General features: G+C 43.6%; 1 protein-coding gene and 1 non-coding gene across 2 annotated transcripts in view; one reads left to right on the top strand and one right to left on the bottom strand.

Annotated features, from left to right (window-relative positions):
- Window positions 1-5,391, bottom strand: part of LOC130500103 (uncharacterized) — a 146,426-nt gene extending 141,035 nt beyond the window's left edge. The window contains 4 exon segments of the mRNA XM_056994813.1: window positions 15-936; window positions 1,029-1,955; window positions 2,078-2,205; window positions 5,019-5,391. Coding sequence (XP_056850793.1) covers window positions 15-936; window positions 1,029-1,955; window positions 2,078-2,205; window positions 5,019-5,391 — 2,350 coding nt within the window.
- Window positions 1,513-1,619, top strand: LOC130500443 (small nucleolar RNA R71). The gene has a single exon (XR_008939068.1). It is a non-coding gene; the product is annotated as a small nucleolar RNA R71 (small nucleolar RNA).
- Window positions 5,392-19,553: the final 14,162 nt, after the last annotated feature.

Raw genomic sequence — 19,553 nt, 5'->3', positions numbered from 1 at the left:
CAATAGAAATTCACAATTTCCCACCATCACAGGGAAATCCTCTAGGATACCAATGGGAAACTTCACAGAGCAATTAGCTAGAATCAAAGAGAGTTTGCACTTCTTGTAATGGCTGAATCCAAGCTTCTTGGCTACAGATAGAGGCATGAGGCTAACACTAGCTCCCAAATCACATAAGCACCTTTCAAACCTTAAAGAACCAATGGCACAAGGTAGAGTGAAGCTTCCTGGATCCTCTAACTTCTTAGGGATTGTCAACCTTTTGATGATGGCACTGCACTCATGAGTAAGAATCACCATTCCCTCCATTTCCTTCTTCTTAGAAGCCACAGCATCTTCCAAGAACTTGCTATACTGAGGGACAAGCATGAAGGCATCTATGATGGGCATTGTAATCTGAACTTGACTCATCTGCTTCTCAAAGAGTGCTTTGTACTTCTCCAATAGTTGCTTCTTGAATCTTCCAGGAAAGGGTAGCTTAGGTTCATCGGGAGGAGGGACAAAAGAAGTATCTTTTGATGTAGCTTCACCTTGCTTCACTGTTCTCTTCTCCTCTCCAACCTTTCTTTTACCCTTAGCTTCAACAATCTTTTCCACAATTTCCTCATCGACCTTCTCATCAACAATAACCACCTCATCATCAATGTTGATGGCAACCTCCCCACCTTGTTTCTCACCATCCTTGGTTAGTATCTTTGGAGGCAACTCCTTACCACTTCTCAAAGTGATTGCCTTCATTGCTTCCTTGGGGTTTTGCTCAGGTTTTCCAGGAAGAGAGCCTTGTTGACGACTTGAGTGAGAGCTGAATGAAGCAAACTGGTTCTCCAAAGCTTTGAACTTGTTGAGCTCATTGTAGCTTCCATCAATCTTTGTGTGGATGTTTCTCAGCTCATAACCCATGTTCTTCTCACTTTTGGATTGAGCCTCAAGGAGTTGCTTGAACATTGATTCCACATTAATGTGTTGAGACTGAGTTTGAGAAGAGCTTCCTTGAGCTTGAGTAGACTGGTTCCCTTTTGGGTTGTAGCCTTGAGAGTAGTTTTGCTTTGCTGATAGCCACCTTGCTGGTTGTTTGAGTAGGGTCTTTGTTGGTAGTTGTTGTACTGAAAGTTGGGCTCTTTCTTGTACCAAGTCCCATTAGCATTCACAAAGCACAACTCTTCTTGACTTTCTAGGCCATCAACTTCATTGACCTTAGCTGTCTCTCCTTGTTTCTGCTCACCAACAAAGTTCACCTTTTCTTTCTTGGCTTTATCAGAGAGAAGCAAATCCATTTTTTCTTGTAGAGCCTTCAACTCTTTCCTGGTGTTCTGATCCTCTCCACCACTGCCTCTGTTACTTCTGTCATTGTCCTCATTGTAGACTGAATCACTCTTGGCCATATTCTCATCAAGCTCCAAAGCTTCTACTTCAGTTCTGCCCAAGAAGAAACCATTGCTAGCAGTGTCTAGTTGGCTTCTATACTTAGGCAAGGCTCCTCTGTAGAAAGTACTAAGCAAACTCTCCTGGTTGAAGCCATGATGTGGACACTGAGTGATGTAGCTGTTGAATCTTTCCCATGCTTCACCAAAACCTTCAAGATTCCTTTGTTGAAATCCTGAATTCTCATTCCTAAGCTTAGCAGTTCTTGAGTTAGAGAAGAACTTGGTGAGGAAAGCTTCTGTGCCCTCGTCCCATGTCTGGATGCTATCTCTTGAAAGACCCTTCTCCCATGTGTGAGCTTTATCTCCCAAACAGAATGGAAACAACCTCAGCTTCAATGCATCTTCAGAAACACCATTGATCTTAATGGTGCCACACAGCCGATCAAAGTTGTCCAAGTGATCTAGATGACCTTCCAAAGCAAGCCCATGGTACTTGTTGCTCTGGATCATGTTGATCAAGCTTGACTTGATCTCAAAGTTGTTATTCTCCACAGTTGGTGCTCTAATGCCAGCCCTATTTCCATGGATAGGCTGATCATGGGCACCAATTGCTCTAGCTTAGTGATGTGGATGTCTTGGTCTAAGGTTGGCAGCTCCTTGACCATCTTCGGCAATGTGGATGTCTTGGTCTAAGGTTGGCAGCTCCTTCTCACAATCTCCCTCTCAAGTGCAGAAATGTCTTCAACAATGGGAACAAGGCTTGATGAACCTCTGCTCCTCAACCTCTGCTCCTCAAGTTCATACTCAAACAACCTCTGCTCCCTCTCAAGTGCAGAAATGTCTTCAACAATGGGAGCAAGTGAATAAATCCCAATGTCAAAATCAACTTAGAAGTTGGCAACGGCGCCAATTTGATAACAGGAGTTTGCTAAGATCCTATTCAAATGTTGAAGTATAAAAGATGTCAATCCAATTCTAAGAGAGTGCGAAACACTAGGAATGCAAGACCATGCTTAAGCTAAATGCTATCAAGATGAGATGCGAGATTACACTAAGACTAAAAATGCAATAAAGTAAAAGACTTTCTTTGATTATGAGATGAAGAACACATGGGATAAGGGATTTAGACCTTGGGTGATCAAACTTAATCTAAAGGTGTCAGCTTTCAATCAATCTATCTACCTTAGACCTAGACACAATCCTAAACAAACTATATCTCTAGATGAATGCTCATTTGCTTCCAAAACTCAAGCATCAAATCTCTTTGGTTGAATGTTGGGGAAGCAATCATTAAAAACAAGTCTAATAGCCATCCTAACACCTCTAACAACAAATCTCTTTGGTAGAGTGTGTTAAAAGCATAGGAGAGTTGGTTCAGACATTTCATCAAACACCTTGTGGGCGGGAAATGTCTAAAGCTCAACTTTAGAGAGGCCAACTCAAAAGAAGCATTAAAATCACTCTACTAGCAAGGATTAAGAAGGATCTACACCTAAACACCTTTGATCAAGCCTAATCACCCTTAGTCTCCCTAACCCATGAATCCAAAATGGATTACTCACTAATCACGATGATTACTCTTGAACCCATGAGGTTTCCAAGCTTAATCATGTTTAAGAAAGCAAGAAATGAAATTATAAACACTCAAGAACACAAGAACACAAGAACGAAAGGGAAGAACTTTCACCAAAAGAGGTTTTGTTATTCTTAAGAGAAACTAAGATATCTTCCATCAAGGGATTACAAGAGTATTTATACTTAGGTTTAAAAAGGGGAAAACAACAAGATAAAATGACCAAGCAGCCCTCCAAAATGATGCAAGAACGACCATGGAATGATTTCACCCGGGAAGAGTGGGTCTCGACCAACCCGGGTGTGCTCCAGCCGGGTGTCTCGACCACGGACGAGCGGTGCAGGCTGGCCGGGTGTCTTCAGCCGGGTATCGTCCATCCTCTTCCTCGACCAGCTGGACGAGCGGGTACTCTTGGCCGGGTGCGTCTAGCCGGGTGCTTCGTCCATTCTGACTTCGACCAGAGGACGAGCGGGTGGTTCGTACCAGATGTATCCAGCCGGGTGAATCGACCAAGCTTCATTCTTCACACTTTGAAATCGTCCAAGCTTCATTCTTCACTTCTTTTTGGGACCTTAGAACCTCCATAACATCTCAAAACACTCCAAAGGGTGCTCCAACACCTGATTAGGACAAATGGATGCAATATTGATCCTAAAGATGCAAAAGTTCTAAGCTATAGGATCTAAATGAAGTAAATATGAATGCTAAAAACATGTAAATATGCAAGATATCATTAAAACAGATAATTCAAGATATAAGGATCCTAGTGATCTATGTTCTAGTTAGCTAATCCAGAACAAGCATAGGGTACAATCTATTTGCTGAATATCACAACTTAGTGTTGGGGTCAAAAACCGTCGTTACGAAGTTAGTATCCAAACATTCGATAAAAATAAATTTTATTTTTATTTATATTTTTACGAAATTAAATCATAAAAATAAAATATCTTGCGAAAAAGTTCCGCTGATTAAAAAAAGTTCTCGACAAAACACGATCATCGAAGATAGCAAAAGAATCGTCGAAACACGAGAATAGGGACTTGATAATCGCAGGATCATATGAAGCTTGGTCGCTATAGCGATCGTCATACGCAGGCTCGGTCGCTCATGCACAAGCCCGGTCGCTATAGCGACCGTGCTCCATACGAAGCTCAGTCGCTATAGCGACCGAGCTGCGGACAAAGTTCGGTCGCTATAGCGAGCGAGTATCCGTGCATCGATCATTTTCTGAACGTCCAAAGTCTTCCGAAACGACGATACGACGTAAAACTATGCATTCTCGACTATCCGTATATCCGTTCTCCGCGACTCACGACTATCCGTTTCTTGATCTCTCGATCAAATGGAATCATCCGTTTGGTTTGCGATAAAAACCGCGGAAACTTAACCTTATCGGAAAAATCGTAAAAAAGTCTCGAATCAAAAGTACGGCCCAAAGGTGGTCCTAAACTTGATTCGAGGCCCACTTGCGATTTCTTAAAAACCAATAAACCTTGTGACGGTTTATGCTTGGTGAATAAGCATCAGTTTCCGCGGAAAAAATGGAAACTTTCCGCAGATAATCATGAAGATCGGAAAAAATGGAATATTCCCATTTTTTCGACTATGACGGCTTAAGGGCAAAAGGGGGAAGCGTAAACCGACCTTGGAGGGAGTATATAAGGAGTTCAAGGCGAGAGGCATAGAGGCATCACTTTTTCCAGAGCAAACTAGCACTTAGAGCATTTTAGGCAACTTTCCGTTTTTGTTTTCGAGCTGCGACTCAATTAGGTTTAGCCACCTTCGGGTATTAGAACTAGGATCTCGCCGACAGCTCTCGTAGCCGAAGCACGTTGTCCTGTTGTTGTCACGCTTATACGCAGATTCGGAATAAAACCCTTCTTGCTCTCTTTTTACGTTTTATATTTTAATTTCCCGTTGTTATCGTGTTCTGATTGCTTGACGTGTGGTTTCTCAGAAATTCGGGACCTTCTAGGAAATTAGTGTTTTCCTACTTTCCTAAAATATACGAAATATAGACGGTGCAAATTTCGGTTCCCACCGTTTGGCGCTAGAAGGAGGGGGGTACGGATCAATCTTACTCACGACCAGCTCACGCTCAACAATCAGACGCAAGATGGAAATCTCAGACAAGATCTCATTCATGGAGGGAGCAGCGGCCGAACAGGCAAAAACTCGCGACGACCTCCTGGTAATTGAGCTGAAGAACCACGACATCGACATCGCGAGAGTACTGATCGACACCGGAAGCTCGGTTAACATCATCTTCGAAGAAACTCTCACGAAAATGCAAATCGATTCGTCGGAAATTACAGAAGACGCCAGCCCGCTGGTAGGGCTTTCGGGAGAACCCACCATCGCTTCGGGGTCGATCAGTTTCGCAGTCAAAGCCGGAATGATAGAAAAACTGACGGAATTCCTTGTAGTGGATCTGCCGGCATCATACAATGCCATCATGGGCGCTCCTTGGATAAATTCAATGAGAGCAGTCCCTTCGACATAACATTTGTGCCTCAAGTTTCCAACATCCCACGGGATCGAAACAATCTGGGGAAATCCCAGAATGTCGCAGATATGTCTCGCTGCGGAACTCAAGCGCAAGAGGTCCGATCTCGACACCGCTCCCAAGAAAACTAAGAAAACAATTTCAGAAGAAGACACACGGGATTTGGCTGAACTCTTCTGGCAATCTCGAAGGGCTGATGCCCTAGAAGAAAAACGCGAACCAACCCGTGAGCCCGTAATTACGGTTTGTCTCGATGAAGCATTCCCAGAACGTTGTGTCGAAATCGGAGCTAATCTCCGCGAGCCCTTAAAGACAAAACTCGTAGCCTGTCTTAAGAAGAATCTTAACACATTCGCATGGACTGCAGAGGATATGCCAGGAATTGACATTAACATCACCTGCCATGAACTAAACACCGATCCAATGTTCAAACCAATCAAACAGAAAAGGCGGAAACTAGGCCCCGAGCGAGCAATCGCAGTCAACGAGGAAGTCGAAAAACTTCTTAAAGTGGGATCTATAACGGAAGTTCGTTACCCCGATTGGCTTGCAAATCCCGTCGTGGTTAAAAAGAAGAACGGAAAATGGCGAGTATGCGTCGATTTTACCGATCTCAATAAAGCATGCCCAAAAGAGAGTTTCCCTTTGCCGCACATCGACCGGTTGGTCGAAGCAACAGCAGGAAACAAACTCTTGTCCTTCATGGACGCGTTCTCAGGATACAATCAGATTATGATGAATCCCGATGACCGCAAGAAAACAGCGTTCATTATGGATCGCGGGACTTATTGCTATAAAGTAATGCCTTTCGGCCTCAAGAACGCCGGCGCAACGTATCAACGACTCGTCAATCGAATGTTCGCTGATCAACTCGGAAAAACAATGGAGGTATACATTGACGATATGCTCGTCAAATCGCTCCACGCTAACGACCATGTCTACCATCTTGAGGAGTGCTTCTCACGGCTGAATTCACATAACATGAAACTTAACCCGGCCAAATGCAGATTTGCCGTAGCATCGGGAGAATTCCTCGGGTACTTGGTAACTTATCAGGGGATTGAAGCCAACCCAAAACAGATCAATGCACTCATCGGGATGGCCTCCCCCAAAAACAAGCGAGAAGTACAAAGGTTGACCGGGAGGGTCGCAGCACTCAATCGGTTTATATCCCGATCAACGGATAAATGCTTACCTTTCTACGACGTCCTGCGGGGAAAAAAAAAATTCGAGTGGTCCGACGAATGCGAAGACGCTTTCAAACAGCTAAAGCACTATCTGGCGACTCCTCCAGTTCTCGCAAAACCCGTAGAAGGGAAACCTCTATTCCTGTACATAGCAGTATCAGCAAAGGCCGTTAGCGGCGTCCTGATACGAGAAGAACGTGGCGATCAGAAACCCATCTTTTACGTAAGCAAGACGCTCCTGGACTCTGAAACCCGTTATCCCCTGATGGAGAAATTAGCATACGCAGTCGTAACATCGGCGCAGAAACTTCGACCTTATTTTCAATCCCACACCATCATCATCCTTACGACATTCCACATCCGAACTATCTTACATAGTCCTAGCCAGTCGGGAAGGTTAGCGAAATGGGCCGTCGAACTCAGCGAGTACGACATAGACTATCGCCCCAGTACGAGCGCAAAGTCTCAAGTCCTCGCGGATTTCTTGGTGGAGTTGCCAACAAAGCCATAACTAACAAAGAGCCTAACTCAACCTGGCTCCTCCATGTTGACGGGTCATCGTCAAAACAAGGATCCGGCATCGGCATCCGTTTGACGTCGCCAACCGGAGAAATCCTCGAACAATCGTTTAGATTAGAGTTCCATGCCTCGAATAACGAGGCAGAATACAAGGCCCTTATCGCAGGATTACGATTACCCACGGTTTGAAAATACGAAATAACCACGCTTACTGCGACTCTCAACTCGTTGCAAGCCAGTATAGCGGGGAGTACGAAGCCAGGGACGAAAGGATGGAAGCATACCTCAAACTAGTCCAAAACTTATCCCAGGACTTTGATTCTTTCGCCCTAACTAGAATCCCTCGCTCCGAGAATACGCAAGCAGACGCACTCGCAGCCCTGGCCTCGAGTTCAGATCTGGGACTTAAAAGAGTAATCCCGGTAGAGTTCATTGAACATCCAAGCATTGGACCTCCCGTCATCATCAATCTTATCCAGGATGATAACGAGGACTAAATCGCAGTCGAATCAGAAGAAACGCCAGAACAAAACGAGTATGGCTGTGATGCGCCGTGGCTAGAGGCGATACAAGCGTATATCATTGACGGAAAAATTACCTCCTGAGAAATGGGCAGCTCGAAAAGTCCGAACCCAAGCTGCCCGTTATGTAACGGTCGACGGAGAAATTTACAAATGGAAATTTTCTGGACCACTCATGACTTGTTTGGAGGGACATAAGGCCAGAAAGGTAATGGAAGAAGTCCACGCTGGTTCCTGCGGAAATCATTCCTGCGGAAGGTCGGTCGCCGTAAAAATAAAACGCCACAGATACTACTGGCCAACGAGTATCAGAGACTGCGAAAAATTCACACGAAAATGTGAAAAATGCCAGAGGCACGCCCCAACTATTCGGCAACCCGCGGAAGAACTCTCCTCCATTATGTCACCATACCCCTTCATGCTTTGGGCTATGGATATTGTAGGGCCTCTCACAAATCCAAACAAAAACGCTTCCTGCTGGTCCTCACAGATTTCTTTTCAAAATGGGTAGAAGCCGAATCATACGCAAGTATAAAGGACGCCCAAGTCAAAAATTTCGTATGGAAAAACATTATCTGTAGGCATGGAATCCCATACGAAATAGTAACTGATAACGGATTCCAGTTCATCTCTACCCGCTTTAGAGCATTTTGCGAAAAATGGAAGATACGATTGAACAAATCAACTCCCAGATATCCGCAATGCAACGGACAGGCGGAAACAATCAATAAGACCGTCCTTGACGGACTTAAGAAACGCCTAGACGAAAAGAAAGGGAGATGGGCGGAGGAACTCGAAGGAGTCCTCTGGTCACACCGCACAACTCCGAGACAAGGGACGGGAGAAATGCCCTTCGCCCTCGTGTACGGCACCGAGTGCATGATTCCTGCAGAAGTCGAATTTCCCGGGATCCGTAGACGGCTTCTCCCAGAACGGGAGGGAATAACGAATGCCATGCTATTGGACAACCTCGATCTCGTCAACGAACATTGAGATCGGGCCCTAACTCAAATCCAAAATTATCAACACGCAGCCGCGAAATACTATAACTCCAACGTCCGAAATCGACGATTCCACGTAGTAGACTTAGTTTTGCGCAAAGTTTTCCAGAACACTGCTGAACGAAACGCAGGAAAGCTATGAGCCAACTGGGAAGGACCGTATAAAATCATAAAAGTCGTCCGGCCTGGTTCCTACGAAATCGAAAACATGCAAGGTGTGAAAATCCCAAGAACTTGGAACATCATGCATCTCAAAAAATACTATCACTAATCACAATCAAAGAACTACGAGATGGCTTGATCCTCGGAAAGGGGTACGTAGGCAACTCGCTAACCGGCGGGTTCAGCTATCCTCCCCGATTAAAAAAGCGGGGGAGCGGGGTGCGTATATTCGTATACTCCCACGACTTTCTAAATTACTACGGAAAAATCCAAATTTTCGAAACAATTCAACAACGATTATCACATCCGAAAATCGTCACTCATCTAAACCACACTATCAAAAAACCCATAACTCTTTTATGGCATAAGAAAAATCCGTTCACCGCACTGCGAGACGTCGCTTCGTGCCCGAATAAATTTTTCTCTCGTAAAAACTTTTAATAAAAAACGCCTACAGAATGGCATCACGTCTTTGTTGCTGATCACAACAAACGAACTCTAACGTCCTAAACAGGCAAGCCACCTAAGGGTAGACTCTCTCACATCCGACCAGGATTTCATAGCGCACTATACAAGAAAATCGAAATTTCGTCTGGGCGCTTCGTAAAGGAAGTACCTCCGACTCGTATCCAGACAAATCACAATAAGCCAATAACACTTCACAGATTTTAAAACGATACGAGTCAGGTCAAAATCGCAAAAAGGCAAAACGAAAGCCGATTTGTCATCGCAAAGCCTCAGTCCGAAAGTAAACCTAGGTCTTGCCCAAAACCCAGTCTTGCTGGTACTTAACATCTCATAGGCATAGTATCGACACCCGATACGAGATCCCAAAATTTGCCTCTTCGCTAAAATCTATCCGTTGTACGAACCTCCGCGTAAATTTGTAAACTGCGGAAAATCTCGCTTTAAACACACGATAGATACGGTGATCATCTGAAAGGCAGGAATGAGACGACAACTCATACCCTACCTTTCAAACTTCGATATACGGAAGTTCTTATAAAAACGCGAATCCAAATTTTCATTAATTAAAAACCGCAACGCGGTAGGGATTCAAAGCCACAAGTGGCCAGTCCCGAAGATAAAAAAACGGCCTTTCAAGGCCGGAACAAACACAAACTCATAAAATGATTAAACCAAAAAACCACAACCTTAAACCTAGACGTCCCCTTCACCTGCCTCGCTCCCAGCCGCTTCGTCACCATCTTATCGATCCGGAACGCACTCAGATCGCAGATCAGACAGCAGCAGCTCAAAAGTCCTAACCACAGATCCCAACTCGGACCTGCGGGCCAACAAGCTATCCTCCTCGAACTGAAGAGACAAAGAGGGATAGCCTTTAAGCGCATGAATAACCGCCATCCAACCATCAATGCTCGCTGAAATCAGATCTGTGTGGTAAACAAGCTCTAAGGAGCCCAGGATCTCTGCAAAACCCGCCAAACGAGACTGGAACCCGCCAAACTTCCGAAGCCTTTAACCTTCCTGGTTTTCTTCTCTTTGATCAAAGCACTCGCAGTTTTCCCAAGATCCCTCTCAAGCTCGCCGACCTGTCCTTCGAGGCTAGACACCTTGGCGGTGCAGGAATCCGTCAGCGCCGTCATTGCGCCTTGGATCTCGGATAATTGGCCCTGCGCTTCTCTGAGCTCCCTGGCAAGACGAGCGGCCTCGGTACTGCAATCCCCAATCATCCCGTCGATCAGAGATATGAACTGCGGGGAGAAAAACCGTGTTAATAAGCATAAAATCAAAACGGAAGGATAAGATAAAATCTGAACAACATACCTTTCCGCGGAGAACGGGTGCAATACGCAATCCCTCCGGCAGCGGAGGTCCTCCCTCGACAGGTGCCACACACTTCCTCTTCCGAGCCCGAGAGATCGGGACAGCACTTGCTGCTCGCAACCCCATAACGATCTCCTTCTTGGCAGGAGGAATGGGCTCAACAGCCTCTTCCTTGTCTTCAAGGATGATCGGAACGGACAACGATCCCGGAACCTGGGATGGAGCTCCAAGAGACTGCATCTCGGAGCGCTCTCCGATCTCGGGAAGAACTGGAACCTCGGAACCAGAAACTGGGGCGTCCGTCGCGGCAGGAGAGGACGATTTTTCTTTGGTGGTCTGGATGATTTCCTTCTCGGCCTTGCGATGAGCCATCCTCTCGCGGAAAGAGAGGAAACCAGCAACACAGGTGGCTCAGGTGCAGATCCGTCAACTGGGGCCAGCGGAGCTTCAACCATTTCAGCTTCTGAGTTCATCTTGCCATCTTGAGAGGAAGACATCTTGAGAGAGAATTTGAGAGAAAGAAAAGAGGTGTGAAAGAAATGAAGTGGAAAAGCTCAATACTTATAAGCTCGAGAGCTCGAGAACAAGCTGCGGACAAAGTTCGGTCGCTATAGCGAGCGAGTATCCGTGCATCGATCATTTTTCGAACGTCCAAAGTCTTCCGAAACGACGATACGACGTAAAACTATGCATACTCGACTATCCGTATATCCGTTCTCTGCGACTCACGACTATCCGTATCTTGATCTCTCGAACAAATGGAATCATCCGTTTGGTTTGCGATAAAAATCGCGGAAACTTATCCTTATCGGAAAAATCGTAAAAAAGTCTTGAATCAAAAGTACGGCCCAAAGGAGGTCCTAAACTTGATTCGAGGCCACTTGCGATTTCTTTAAAACCCATAAACCTTATGAAGGTTTATGCTTGGTGGATAAGCATCAGTTTCCGCGGAAAAATGGAAACTTTCCGCAGATAATCATGAAGATCGGAAAAATGGAATATTCCCATTTTTCGACTATGACAGCTTAAGGGCAAAAGGGGGAAGCGTAAACCGACCTTGGAGGGAGTATATAAGGAGTTCAAGGCGAGAGGCATAGAGGCATCACTTTTACCAGATCAAACTAGCACTTAGAGCATTTTAGGCAATCTTCCGTTTTTGTTTTCGAGCTGCGACTCAATTAGGTTTAGCCACCTTCGGGTATTAGAACTAGGATCTCGCCGACAGCTCTCGTAGCCGAAGCACGTTGTCCTGTTGTTGTCACGCTTATACGCAGATTCGGAATAAAATCCTTATTGCTTTCTTTTTACGTTTTATATTTTATTTTTCCGTTGTTATCGTGTTCTGATTGCTTGACGTGTGGTTTCTCAGAAATCCGGGACCTTCTGGGAAATTAGGGTTTTCCTACTTTCCTAAAATATACGAAATATTGACATTGCGAATTTTGGTTCCCACACTTAGCAAGTATAGTTTGGGGCTAATCTCACTAACCTATTTAAACCCTAGATCTAACAAGTAGACTACTCAGACATAACTAAGCCATTCATGACACAATATAGGTAAAGAAATTGCATTAGATAGAGAATAGAAAACAAATGGAGTTCACTAACAAATCTCTCCAATCTCTCTCAAAACTTAGAACAAAGGTAAAACTCTAGCTTTCTCTCTCACACTCTCTGCTTTCTTGCTTTCACTTTTCTTGCTTTTGCTTTGCTTGCTCGCCGTCAAAAACACTTAGGCAGAGTATTTAAGCATTTCTATTAGGTTAAAAACTCGTCGGGGATAGTCTCGTAATTTGGTGAAGCCTTGGTGAAGTAGTCGGCTAAACCATTTCGTCCTCGATATCGATCGACAACACTTGATGTGTATCGATCGATAATAATCTTCAAGCACCCGGATCTTCACAGCTACATCGTTCGACAACTCTAGATGAGTATCAATCGGTTCTTCTTTGAATGTTGACTTTCGACTTGGTCTTGAATGGTCAACTCGGGTGTATTATCTCTTGTGCTCCAAAATGCTCCAAAAACATCACTTTATCACCAAACACTCCTGAACCTGAAAACATACCTAATAGGCTAGAAAACATATTATTACATAATAAAAATATCATTATACCATGGTAAAAAGTGGGTAAAATCCATGGTATATAAAATCCCCCAGACTTACTCCTTTGCATGTCCTCAAGCAAAAACTCAGATGTCTCTGAAAAAGGTTTGAAAATAGTAGGGACTCAAAGATTCAAAACATTTAAGTGATCACTCTATGGGTTCGCAATTCATATCTAAACATCCTAATCACAGAAGTTCATTATGCATTATCCTAGCTTAGCAACCAAATTCATCTAGTCCACAACTTAGCAAATCTGATCAGACATTCCCCTCTACTAACCTCATTTCTTAGCATAAAATAAAAGTGTAGGCTTTACCTTGGGAGTATCGATCAAAGGACACATGGATTCAACCTAAACAAGTTTCTGAGCACGCATGTAGTCTTCTCTGATCCCTTTCTCCCCTCATCTCTCTTCTCTGAATCTCTTATTAGTTTCAGTTTCAACATGTTTCGATGCCAACACAGGTCATCTAGTTTATCTCATTGACATGGCATTGTAACTCATACATCTTTGGCAAAGTGTAGACGAATAGTGGGGTCATAGGTAATGTACCTACCCCTCGCTTTCACAATGTGTGATCGTCCCTGAGATTTAGAATAATGAGGTCGCAGGAGACACTCCCACCCGTTTGCCTCTGAAGAAGTCATATCAATCTTTTATAACTTAAAACTTAGATCTTTGAGATGCCGAAGAGAGAGACGGAAGGGAACCAGAAACACACAGACAGTACCTTCCAGACTTGCAGGAGGAATTCGATCCAATGTATACCAAGCCCCAAGACAAACGAATAAAGTCAGTATTAGTGTTAGAGGTCAGCTTTGGTTCCTTCAAACAATCTCAGCATGTGTGTATAGGTGACAGGTTGATCCACTTTAACATCTTTAGTACTATCTGTAATCAGTAAATCTAGAATGGTGCTAAAGAGTGGTTAGATAATCAAGTATAAATCATTATCAATGTCCCCATTTTAGTACTAATGCGAAAAATAATTTGAAAATACTTTTAAATAAAACCAAAACAAAAACATATATCAGTAAACCTCCTCCCAGACTTAAATTACAATGTCCCAGTGTAATGTGGAAGCCAAAATTCGCACCGTCAATAAATCTTATAATTTAGGAAACTAAGAAAACCCTAATTTTCCAGAGATCCCGGATATCTGCTGGGCCACGCACGACACGAATCATTACGACAGAAAACATGAAATAGTAAATATGAATTGTAAACACGAATAGTAAATCGGAATAGTAATACAGAATAGTAATTCAGAATAGCTATCCGAACCGAGCTCCGAACAGTAAAATCCGGAACAGTAATTCATAATAGCTATCCGGAATAGTGATTCAGAATAGTAATTCAGAATAGCTATCTGAACCGAGCCGCTATAGCGACCGAGCACCGAACAGTAAAATCCAGAATAGTTATCCGGAATAGTTATCCGGAATAGTGATTCGGAATAGTAAAATCGTAAGAACAAAGATGGATCAAACAGATCTTATTTTCGAATCCGTGTTTGAGCGTGAACAATAGGTAAGAGATTGGCTACAAGAGCTGTCGATAAGTTCGCCAGTCTAGCCGCATAATTCTAACCTAGTTGAATCGTAGCTCGATAACAAAAGACAAAAACCGTACGAAAAAGGTTTTGTTAAGATTTGGGGCTGGACCTAGAGAAAGGCTGCCTACGTACCTGTTTCGAGGATCAAGTCGGACGTAGTTCAGTTATAAGGATTTTAACAAGAGATCGAACTGTCTGGTGGAGTTCGTCTAGTATGAGCGTTGGTCATGGAAACAGGCATGTCGAGATTAACGCCTAGGGTTTCTATGTGCAGATCTCCAAGTTGAAACTAATCGTTGGATATTTCCGAGAGGAGTAGAGATATGCTAACACGATGGAAGTAGGACAGGGGCGGCCGGACGTTCTAGGTCCTGCCTCGCTAGTTTGGCCACCTAAGTCCTACGTTCTCTAAGCTAACAGGAATTCGCTAAGTTAAAATCTCGGATCTGCTCTAATTTTCGGATCCCTCTTTTCTTCTGCTCCAACCTCTCCTTATATACTACTCTTTAGGTCGGTTTATCTCTTCTTGGGCCAAATCTGTAGCGAGTCGGGCTTTTTCCATTTTTGTCGATCTTCATAATTATCTGCGGAAAGTTTCCATTTTTCCGCGGAAACTGATGTTTATCCTCCAAGCATAAACCGTCATAAGATTTATGGGATTTTTAGGAAATCGTAAGTGGGCCTCGAATCAAGTTTAGGACCTTTCGGGCCTTTTTTGGTTCGAGACGTTTGTTACGATTTCTCCGATAAAGTTAAGTCTCCGCGATTTCGTCGTAGACCAAGCTGATGATCCCATTTGATCGAGAAATCAAGAAATGGTTAGCCATGGCTTGCGGAAGATTGCTATAAGGACAGTCGAGAATGCATAGTTTTACGTCGTATCGTCGTTTCGGAAGACTTTGGACTTTTCAGAAAATGGTTAATGTACGCACGCTCGGTCGCTATAGCGACCGAGCGTGGTTCCGTGATCTGATCGCTATAGCAATCGAGCTTTTGTTCGTGACCCGGTCGGCATCACGATCGGGTTTGTGCTGTGGACTGAAATCCATCGTCCAAGCGTCCGAAACCATTGTGATGCTACGATGCTTTTAGGATGTTCGTTTGCGGAGGTTTGGATGTTTGATAATATTGTATCGTTGATTTAAGAAATCGTTGATTTCTCAAATCGTTGGTTAAGAAATCGTTCATTTCTAACATCGTTGATTTAAGAAATCGTTGTTTTAAGAAATCGTTGTTTTAAAACAAGATTTTCCCACATGTTTTTCTCGTACAACCATTAGAGCTCGTTTCGACGCTGCAGACAAATCTTTTCAGGAATTTTATCGTAAAAATTAGTTTAAGTAATTTTTACGAGAATTATCTTTTTCGAAAAATATTTTCGAACGTTAATTTCGTTGTGACCGTTTTTGACCCCAAGAGTTAGTCCCCAAGCCCGTTAGAACCGTGGATCGTAGATGCGAGGTTCTAGCGTGCGATAAGACAAGTCAGTCAAGTTAGGCGGAATTAATGGTTGAAAATATCCGTTGAAAGTCGTTCGTTCATTCTAAGAAGAGTGGAATCTTGTAAGATTGGGGTTGCGCTTGATGAAAGCTGCCTACGTACCCTTTGTCAAAAGGGATCAAACCATTCGTAGTTCATCTTGGAGTTTAAGATCCTTATGACCTGTTTTCCAGCAATAGTTTATCGTTTAGTTATGTGTAGGGTAGTGCATTTCGAGCATGTTGCTGCCGATGGTATTTCGTATTGGACCTTTGTTGGCCGCAAGAGTAGCCTCGGAGGCTGTTTACTTTGGAGTTAGAGTGAGAGGGAAATGAGTTGTCTTCTCATTCCCAAACCTCTGCTGATCACCGTATCCATCAATTGTACAAAGCGAGATTTTTCGCGGTTTATTGATTTACGCGAAGATTCGTGAATCGAATAGACTTAATTGAAGAGACAAGTTTTGGGATCTCGTATTGGGTATTGATACTATGCCTATGAGATGTTAAGTACCAGCAAGGCTGGGTTTAGGGTAAGACCTAGGTTTACTCTCGGACTGAGGCTTTGCGATGACAAGTCGGCTCTCGTTTTGCCTGTTTGTGATTTTAACCTGACTCGTACTGTAGAAACCCGTAAAAAAAATTTGTTGAAGTAAATTTTGGGATTCAAAGTATGATGAGAAAAATTTTTGAAGTAAATTTTGGGATTCAGAGAGTTTGTAAGATTGGTCGAGCATTTGTTTTGAGATCGAGCCGCAGGCGATATGGATCGATCATGAAGTTTTGAAGTACAAGTGGTCAAAGAATTAATCGTGGGAGAGCTATGAGTCGAGTAAGCTTCTCGACCATACTTAGATAATGTCTTAGACTGATTCGATGTATGTTATGGGAGCATAACATTTTGGAAGCACGACGGCTTAGAAGCATATCGGGAAAACCCGAAATCGAACAAAAACCCTGATTTCGGTATTACGAATTTTCCGAGGAAGCTGGAAGCTCGAGAATTAATTTTCCGTCAAGGTCAGGATTCTTATGGAGTTTATTAAAAATTATTCAGCTCATCAGAATGGGCGTAGAAAATTATTCGGGATTGTTCGCGGGTCGAAAATTCACCGGAAGGGTCGAGATCAGTCGATTAAACCTAGAAGCTCGAGGTGGCTTGATCTGTGAGTCAAGGACGTGGTGACAACTGCCTGGAATGGTATGTGTCAAGAGAAGCAGGAGGTGTTGAAGCTCATATGATCACCACATGCGGAGTGACACCCACAAGCACGAGGTGCCGCTCAAGCGATCGAAGCATGCTGATCGACATGTGTGCGCTGTGGTGTCGAATTGGATGGATTCTAGACGTGGATCAGACATGTGGAGGGTGTGGTGTCTTCATGCATGTCATCCTGGTCTTGCAGCCAGCCATGTGGACCACGAGGTGTCGCCGTGCATGAGTCCGGAGGCATGCGAAGCGACACACGGGCCGCCACACGGCTTGTTTCTGATTGGTTGCTGTCTACTACCCACGACCCCTGCTCATTTAAAACCATCCAGACAAGTTCAAAGTCAGTTCAAAACGTGAGAGAGAAAGCTAGAGAGAGAAAGTTTGAATTTCGATCATTTTCGAGTCTTTTTCGGCAGTTTTCGAGAGTTATCGAGAATAGTTACTCTGCCCGATTTGAGTCAGCATCTACAGAAGCTCTGCTTGAGTTAAGATCAGTTTAGACGTGGGACTACTTGGAAAGGTCAAGAAGAAAGGGTTCGGATCGCAGAAGTCGGGTTTGGGGTCGAGGCCACGGTCAACCGAAAAATAGTGAGTTATAGTCAATTGTTTGCTGAGTTGTTTTCATGCAGGTTCCCGTTACTTGGATGTTGGATCATGGCAGGAGGCCAGGTCTAGCTGAGTAACGGTTTGATTAGTTTATAGTTGAGATTGATTGGTTAATAGCATGCTTAATTATTGCTTGAGAATCGTAGTAGCATGCTAGTGGTTAGGTTGATTGGTTAGTTAGCGAATGCTGAATGCTTAGATGATATTGCTAGGTTGTGGATAGTTAGATATTGTGGAATTAGTCTTTATGCTAGATTCTGGAATATGTTTGATTGTGGTTGTTGTGATTATTGCTTGGAACCTCGGTTATATTACCGGGTTTGGTATTGTTTATATATTGGCCGACAGTATTGTGTAACCCACATTGCTAGGCATATTAGGGGTGAGTTAGTGTTCCTTCAGACCTCGTATTCAGCGGGTTTAAGGAAACCCCTTATTCGCTGGATCGGGAAGACTCAGAGAGACGGGGTCATGGCTTATGGCTGAGTTATTACACGACGGTGTAATGTGGCAGTGATCCGAAGGACTGTGGGCTGTCGCGCGGTGACCTGAATGACTGTGGGCCGCGGTCGGTTGAAAGTTCCTTCTTCTGGCCTTTGTGGTAGGGAGATAGGATATTGCCGATAGTGAAGGAGGAACCTAACGTCACCGGGGCCCGAGTTAGATATATATTATATAGTGTAAAGGGATTGGTAAACCCTGGTTATGTTTTATTGACTATCTTATAGTATCGATAATTTATTCTTATTATTTTCTGCAGCGGATTTCTAATTTGTTTATATGATTATTATTATTATTATCATTGGATTGTGCTATTAGGTGAACCTCTCGCTTTAGATTGTTTGGGGTGGGATAGCGAGGGATTGTATTTGTTAGTTGGGGATTGTAACTCACTGAGTAATGCTAGATTACTCACCCCTCACTCGTTGTTGTTTTCAGGTGACCAGTAGTGTTGGTAGAGGAAGCGGGAAGTTAGGCCGGCTGGTGTAGATTTTGCATATCTTTTTCTTAAGATGTTTTCAGACTATAAGTATGTATCTTTTGCTCTCTTGGCATGCCACCATGTGTATAATATTTTGTGTGTTGTTACCTAGTATGATATAAAATAAATAAATCGATGTTTTGTGCAAATGGCTTGTCGTATCTGATATTAGCTTGTCCAAGCTAACACAATGTCAGATTCATGTACGGGTTGAAAAGCCTTAGGCCTTAATCTGATGGGACGTGTTAGTGGGTGAACTAGCCTAATCACAAATTGCACTCTTTGTGATCAAGGCTGGATCGTTCCTAACCCGTCATGTAGCGCTTCTGGTCCTTGGTAGAAAGTTGGTCCGTCGGTCATGTTCTTGTTTGATTGTTGGCCGGTGGTTCGACCTATACCTAAAATGGTTCGGGGGTGTTACACGTACCATTTTAAAATCCGTGAAGTGTTATCGGCTTATATGATTTGTCTGGGTACGAATCGAGCTACTTCCTTTACGAAGTGCTAGACGAAATTTCGGTTTTCTTGTATAGCGCGGTATGTTATCCTTGTCGAATGTAAGAGAGCCCACCGTTTTAAAGGCGGCTATTGTCTGTTTAGGACGTTTGAGTTCGTTTGTTGTGATCAGCAACAACAAAATTGTGTTGTTTTGGATTTATCGTTGAAAAATATTTATTCGAGCACGAAACGACCTCTCGCAGTCCTGCGACTTTATTTTTCTTATGCCATAAAAAAGATAATGGGCTTTTGACTTATGATTTGATTTATACTTTCGTCAAGTGTAATGATAGAATCCGAATAGTCATTTCGGATTGTGATTTTGCCGCTTGGTCCGTATGCTACTTTTTAGCGAGCGTCTTAGGTGTAAGCGATGTGTGTTTGGATGTGATAATCGTTTTGTGGATACTGGATCCGTTGTCGTAGCCGTTTAGTAGTTGGCGAATTGTGTTGAGGATTTAGGACCAAAGGGTCGCGTAAATTTTACCA

Source organism: Raphanus sativus, chromosome 9, assembly GCF_000801105.2.
Source record: "Raphanus sativus cultivar WK10039 chromosome 9, ASM80110v3, whole genome shotgun sequence".
NCBI classification, from domain to species: domain Eukaryota; kingdom Viridiplantae; phylum Streptophyta; class Magnoliopsida; order Brassicales; family Brassicaceae; genus Raphanus; species Raphanus sativus.
The sequence above is the reverse complement of the archived record's forward strand: the minus strand, read 5'-3'. Positions and strand labels throughout refer to the sequence as shown.